Here is a 7,975-nt window from a genome sequence, read left to right on the forward strand (position 1 = left end):
GCAAGAAGTGAAATCATTTGGCAACACATTAAGCGTTCCATATTTTTACAAATAAAAAAAAGGCAATTAAAAAAAAAGCCAAAAAAATGAACTACTTAAAAAATAAATGGAATAGGTTTGAAAGGCGTATCAATATATGTTTCATTTCCTCAAGAGATGGCGCCAGCATAATATCTTTCTGTTATCCCCGCCCCTTTTGGCGCGCACCGGCAACAAAGCGCGCGTTTTGCTTCACTCATTGTTTGGGTTTTCATCTCTCTCAGACGTGTGTTGTGCGGCATCTCCCGAAGTTGGTGTATTTATCACGACGTTATGGCGACTCTGAACTGATACTCTCTTTTTATATGTGCGATATGGAGGACCGGACCACAGTGCCGGATAAGCCGGTCCGGAGTGGCTGCGGGGCTGAGCGGGCTTATGCTCCGTTGCTTTGGTTCGGACTGTGCGCCGTCTCTTGGGTGCTGTGTAGTGTTTTTTACCTCCGTCTGCACCACGTGGAAGGGAGGCTGTCCTCCCTGGAGGCGCGACTCGATGAACATCTCAACTCACCTCACGTCCAAGCTGTGGTCAGAGAGGTAAAGATTTGCTTCATTATATTATTTTGTATTCAATTTCGCCCGCAACAGAAAAAGCATAGACAGTACGCAAAAGCTCCCCGAACTAAAATTTCACAATTTACAAAATAAAATTCCGCGTTTTACCGGATTTTGAAAATTTTTTTTCCTTTCTTTATTGCTAAGTAACGAAATTTTTGGGAGGTCGAAATGACTTCCCACCGAGAAGCCCCTGACAGTCTGCACTTGATAGAACGAGATACCCGGAAAAAGGAGACTAAGACACTTTGAAACAATACCTATAAAAAATTCAGAGTTGTAGCTTGTGCCGGCCATGACCCTATCCTCCCTCATGGGTAAACAGGTTACCGTTTAATTACATTGATGCCATTAGAAAAAGATAAATTTTAATTGAAATGTATCTGAAAACTTAGTCGTTTCAATGCACATTAATAAAGCACAAAAAATTTACTGGGGGCGTGGTATGATAAAACTTGATTGAAACATTGCGCAAAAGACTACATTTAGGGCTTAATTTCGAATTAATTAATTAATAATGTTAAATGCCGAAACCCTTTAGGCTTTAGAACTAATTTCAGTCAATATATATCAGTCGATATATATCATGAGAAATATCCAATATTTATTTGGGAAATATCATGACATTTTGATATTTTGGATATTTATTTTTTCAACTAGGGTATTTTCAATAAAAATCATATTAATCATAGTGAATTGTTCATTTATTATTAAAAAGAACCAAAAAGTTATGCACTATGGTGTATTAATGCATCATTGATGTAGCAAAGTAATATAATATTTCTTTTTTTACTTTATATTCACATTTTTATTATTAGTATTATTAAAATAATAGGTCGTTCCGTTAAAAATAATTCGACATCTCTCCCTCTTTAAAAAAAAAGAAAAAAGCTTTTTCTCTTATTTACATTTTGAATAATCTGTGAGGTACTATTTAAAAATCTTTTTCCAAAATAAAATCTATTCAAACGGCAGGATTTTTTTTTTTTTTTTTGCAAATTTTGAAATTTTTTTTTTGCTTATTTTCTTTTTGAAAGAAACTCTTGCATATTTGTTATTAAAAATAATAATTACATCAATATTTATACTATACTTGTATTTTATTTCGTTTTTAATTTGTCCTACTCCTACTAAATTAATTACTATGTTTTCCTTATTTTCTTTTAAATCAATTTAATAATAAAATATAGAAATCTTGTGATACTCTTTAGTAAAAATGGGGAGGTCTTATACATTTAGAAATTTTATTTTTCTGGTTCAAAGTTGCTCTACTTTTTGTAAGGTAATTGAATTTGTATCACATTCCTCACGTGTTTCAAAATTTCCCTGCTGAAGGATCAGGGAACTTTGAACCCTTAGACCATTAAGAGATAGACGAAGCCTTCCATTCATTCCTTATTGTATGCGCTGAAGCAGGAGTAAGGGCGACAGGTCTTTTCTCCGGAGTAAAACATCAAATAATTTCGCCGGCGTAAACCACGTGACTACGACCTTTAGGATTTTGCCGTTCTCTCCATGCGTCTCCATTAGGGGGGGGGGAAACTCATTTTTTTTTTATTTCGAAGTTGTAATAGCACGGAAAAATTGCGAATCATAAAGACAAACAAAGGAAAAAAAGAATTATGGAAATCGATTGACATCTCCCGATCGTGCATGGAGCCTAAAGTTTGACAAAAAAAAAAAAAAAAAAAAAAAAAAAAAAAAAAAAAAACATATTTTTGAAAAAAAAAAAAAAAGTTTTCTAATTAGACGTTATCGTAATGTAATAGTTTGTAACGTCTTTAAACAGAGCCTCAAAGCATTGTGTTAAATTTGGTTTCGATCCGCTAATATCTTCCGGTCTCGCTTAAGCCATAAAATTTTCCAAAATAATGAAAAAGTTACATTTTTATGGGTTTTTGGTATTTTATGAATAATCAGAATTTAAATAAAATAGACGAAGTATTTTTTCAGTCGAATTGAAAGTAAGATAGAAAAAAAAGCTGTCAGGTTCAGTCAATGTTTTCCAGTCGCGCAAAGCCTTAGAAACTCTCGTGCCCAGAAGTCACGCAGCAATCCAGATAACGTCATACGCCTGGCTGGGGCGTTCCCCTCCACGCCATCCCCCCTTCCTAGAACCACGTCAGCTATCTCCCTACATTGTTTTTTCAGTCTGCATCTCTTAATAGTGATCTCAGTGCACTATTATTTAGTTTGATCTAGCTGTTTTAGTTCTGCAACTCTTGTCATGAAATATGACTGTGTAATGAGCAGTTTGTCTCTTCCATTTCAATGAACTGCCATTCCACCACATGTTACAGCTCTTGGATGTCAAGACAACGGGATCTAGTACTTACTACCTCTAAAGGATCCATTAGAGAAAAGGTAGTTGACTGCCAGAATCTCTTCCGGTAATTGACTTTTACAGTATTGAAAGCCTGGTCCGAGAGATTGACCAAAACGCGTTCACAAAGATCAGCAACATTTATTTGATGTTTCAAAGGCAATTGTATCAAGAACCTGTGAAGAAGATTTGGTTGTACAAAATCCTGGGCTTTTATCACATTCGAGGTGGTTAACATAACAAAAGCAAAAAGAACTCTCAGATTGTGTATGTAAATGAAGAAAGCCTCGCACCTGAACTTCCGAGAATGAAATCATTTCCAAAATTTTAAAAGTATTTTTTTCTGAAAGAGCTTGCTTAAAAACATAGGATCTGACCAGTTTTTAAATAATTTATTTAAGTTTAATATTTTTAAAAAATTACTTGAATCGTTGCGCTTGCTTTCATTGTTTACACTAAGGCCCCTATATATACGAGCCGGCTCATCAGCTTAAGATCAGCCTTTTTGGGTCGGAGCGCGTGTTTGAGTGGTTGTCTTTTCTGGCGAGTAATCGCGTTTGGTTATTGTTCACTGCGAGCGATTATTAGCAGCACGTGAATTGTTTGTTAAATAAAGTATTATTTTCCGCAAATATGGCGAAACCCGAAACTTTGTTGTGGTCCCTAGCAGCGCAACAATGAAAAATCCGATCCAAAATGGCTAAACTTAAGCTGATGCGTCGACCTGTCTATATAGCGGCTCTAGTTTACACTTCTGTCGTGTGACATCACAAATGATGAAATGTCATTCAATGTTGTCATTCACAGAACAAAATATTTAATTCGCATCTTTACTCACGTGTATTGGCAACGCTATGGTTGATAGCAAGCGTAGAGCGCAATTTGAATTCGCTGCTTGATTATCATAACGTGGAAACGTAGTAGAAAGATGCGCCAAATTGCATCATTTGTGATGTCGTCAAGACCACGCCTTGTTTGAAAAATCGGACATTTTAAAAAATTAATTTAAAAAAAAAAAAAAAAACCTGTTGGGAAAATGAAAGTATTTTCTGGGTCCAAGTAATTTTTTTTTGCTCATTCTATTCATTTCAATGACTAAAAGTAGTACTTTTGACTGAAGGAAACCACCCCATTAGTACAGTTTATATTGAAATCATACATGCCAATGTGGGTTTCTATCAAACCATCTTAAGACGGCCCAAAACTTGTTAACCAAGCAGGTACTTGCCAAAACCTTTGCTTTATGTTGTCAACCCTGTGATCGAACGGAATGGTTTTTTCACTTAGCCAGAAAACTTACTGTTTAGCAGAACTTTTTTCGGCCCACCCTAGTCTCCATGCAATCAGTAAATCAAATTTATTGCGTAGCATGGTTTTGTCAACTTTGAGAAATGTTGATTTAAATCGCATTTTTAAAAAACTAGAAAGTCATGTTTTGGAATACGAAGCGGAAGATAATCATGTCTATGATTTGACTAAATTAATTGGAGACAAATATTTAAATATTCGAATGCATCACTTTGTGAAAAATATCAATAAATCCAAAAGTACACTAAAAGTATGCAGCAAATGTACAAAATTAATTTTGTTTAAAAATCCATAATTTTTTTTTCTCGAATCTTTTGTTGCAATTAATTTTAACAAAACATAATTGTTAGTATTTGATAAAATAATAGCAATTATTTTTATCAAAACCTTTTTTTTTTCTTTGTCCTATAAAACAATATTAACACGTTTTTCATTTCATCAACCACTTTTACACGCATTAAAATCATGTGCGCAATGAAAGCACTTCTCTAAAACCAGCCAACCTCTAACTTGTGAAGTCTATGGAAAATTGCATTTCGGATTTCACAAAGAACTTTTTTCGAATTCTGAACACAAAGTATTAAAAATGTTTAGATTTTCTAAAATTTGAAAAGTAAAACTATAAACAAGGTTCAAACACCCAAATTTGGGAGGAAAAATTGCAGTTTGTCTTTTGAAAGTTTTTTTTTCATCATTAAATTTATTTATTTCTGAAAAGATTTTTTCGTGTTTTTGCAATAGATAAAATCTTTATTCATTTCATTAATTTACTTTTAACATCATTTTCACAAATTTAATATTTTATTCATTTTCAGTAGGCATGAAATAATAAATGAATTAGTAAGAAAAACTATCTTGCACCATAAAATGAAAGAGAAAAAGAATAAAGAAATTTCCATTCATTGTAAAGAACTCTACTTAGCTGCTATTTACTTTGTTTCGGAAAGGTGTGTGAAATACTAACTCCATTTCTCAATGAGCGCAACTTTTAGAGCCATTTTCAAATCGGCAAGCTCAAAAACTTACTGTAGAAATTGAAAAAAAAAAAAAAAAAAAAACTTATCCATGAATCAGTAAATAAATCAGTATAATTATAAACTGAGGGTATTTATGTATGTACCTATGTATCTGTGTCTGAATTACTTCTCCCGAACGCCAGTGAACTGACCCTCGAACCCGGTATCGATAGGTTCGTAATTTTCCCGTCTTTATGTATGGCTATTTAAAATAATCCTCCGAATAACTTTCAAAAAATCTATCTTAGCTCAAATTGAATTGTTCCTATATACAGTTGGCTCTCTGTTTAACGACGCTCTATTTAACGACTTTCTCTATTTAAAGACGACTTTTCACGGTCCCGGATGCTACTGTAGTTTTAAAAGCATTCGTTTTAAGGACGCATTCTACTTAAGGACAAGGGTGCCCATATGGGGGGGGGGGGGGGCAAGTGGGTGCTCAAGCCCCCTAGAATTTAGAACTTTCTTACTTTTAATACTTTTTTCTTTGCAAAAATGTAAAAACATTTCTTCTCTAGCCGTTAATGAATAAGTTATTAAAAATGTCAAATTTTAATAACTCTAATCTGCATTGAAATCAGTTTTCATTGGGTAAATATCCTGTTAAATCATGGGGAAAATATCTGAGCCCCCCTTACAATTTTGTATATGGGCCCCGTTGCTTAAGGACGATTTTTTCTGGTCCCTAGAAAGTCGTTTAGTTCATATGAATCAAATAGATTCGTTCATGATTATTCGTTCAAGATTTCGCTTTTTTTCCTCTCTCTCTCTTTTTCATTGCTTTTAACGCGATCGTGGAAAATAAGTCGTTTACATTGTTAAAACTGACGATTACGATATTTTTATCAGTCAATGCAAATATTTGATTTCGATACTTGCAATCGGAAAATTCCTTTGGGCGCAAAACAGTGATAAGTGCTTTTCGTATTCTTCCCAGAAAACTGTCCAGAATACCGAAATGGCATTATCTATAAAAGACTAGTATGTTGTGGCCATCACGAAACTTTCTTCTATATTTTTCTTTTTCTTTTTTTTTTTTTTCTGATCCCTCCCCATGCTTGACGAGGAAGCAATATTCCCAACAAAAACAAAATGACACATGCAAAAACTTGACGACTATCCCAATGTCTGAATTATTGCAAAAGCAAAGCAAAGAGCGAAAATTGAAAGTTATTTTAAAAGCCTTGCTTGAATGAATTACAAATATTTTATTTGTTAACAAACATAAGATGGCAACAGTTCAAAATTTTAAATCATTGAGATAATATTTCCTATCATTTCCACACAATTAAAATCACGAGAAATACGCAGACGACAATCTATTACGATTTATCTTTCTTATTGTTGCATTAATAAAAATTTTTATTCGCAAAAAAAAAAAAAAAAAAAAATCAACACCTCTTGGAGCGATCGGCGTCAAAATAGAACCAAAGCCTGTTTACATATGGATTCACATATATTCCAAATTTCAACCAGAACGTAGCATTACTTCTTGAGATAGGGCACTCAAAATGGAAAAAAAGAACGGGTGATTGCGCTGCCCCCCTTTTAGCTGTTGACACAAAAATAAAATCAGTTCTTATACCCACTAAGGGCTATTTGCCGATAAATTTTTCTTTCATTCCGTTCATTATTTCTTGAGATACAGCAGTCACAATTGACGACAAAAAACGTTCTACAGCTCAACCCCCGTTTGAGTTATTGACACCAAAATTGAATCAGCACCTGTTCCTGTTAATACCAACAAATGGACCAAATTTTGTTTGATTCCGCCAGTAACTTCCTGAGGAATAGCAAGCACGCGTAACTCGAAAAACGTCCCATTGCTCCACCCCCCTTGGAGAAATTCGCGCCAAAAACTAATGGGCACAAGTTCACATAGGGGCACATATGTGTACTAAATTTCGTTCGATTTCATGCGGTAGTTTTTGTTGTAGAGCGGCCACAAAAAACTGGTCACACACAGACGTGACACACATACACACACACACACACAACCACACATACATACATACACACACACACACAGACAGACATTTTCCAAAAATGGTCGAAATGGACTCAGCACACCTCAAAACGTTCGAATCCGTCAAAATTCGAAATTCGAAAATTTGCACGAATCCAATACTTTCTTCTATATATTAGATATAGAAGAAAGTAAAAAACAAATAAAGTACACTTTGGTTATAGAAATGGAATTCAAATTGAGTGTTTTAAAAACGTTTTGAAGAATGAAAAACAGAACGATTCTCTATATTTTTGCCAAGCAATTACCCCCCCCCCCTTCAAAACAGTCCCATTGGCCTTCAATTTATTATTTTTTTTTTATTCGGCAAATTGTGGCTGACGATTCGAAAAATTTGGAGACAGTATTACGATTGTTATGTACGCCAAGGTTTTCGCTACAGTCGCATTTTTTGCAAAATCTGAAAACACTATACAAATTGCGAAAATGAAGCAAAGTATTTTAGCTTTTATGCTCACAAAAGAAAAAAAAAATGATATACAATCCAAGAAATCAAGCATGGCGATAGAACTTGATCTTTTTATTAATCTTAGTCGACATGTTTCGACTACCTATATATTCAGCAATACTTTTGTCGTAATTATAGGCATTATATTTCTCCCCAATAATTGCATTATTAGCGTTTTAAAAATTATGCTTGGCTCCTCTCAATGCCGAATATGATTCTATTTTTTTTTTTTTTTAATTTCTAATCAAAAGCATTTTACTC

At 34.0% G+C, this 7,975-nt stretch overlaps 1 protein-coding gene across 1 annotated transcript in view; it reads left to right on the plus strand.

Moving 5' to 3' along the window:
• The first annotated feature begins 353 nt into the window (after positions 1–353).
• The window catches only part of LOC129230228 (collagen alpha chain CG42342-like), a 196,401-nt gene continuing 188,779 nt past the window's right edge, over positions 354–7,975 (plus strand). The window contains exon 1 of the mRNA XM_054864629.1: positions 354–575. Coding sequence (XP_054720604.1) covers positions 354–575 — 222 coding nt within the window. The remainder of the gene's footprint in view (positions 576–7,975) is intronic.

This window comes from Uloborus diversus, chromosome 9 (genome assembly GCF_026930045.1).
Source record: "Uloborus diversus isolate 005 chromosome 9, Udiv.v.3.1, whole genome shotgun sequence".
Lineage (NCBI taxonomy): Eukaryota > Metazoa > Arthropoda > Arachnida > Araneae > Uloboridae > Uloborus > Uloborus diversus.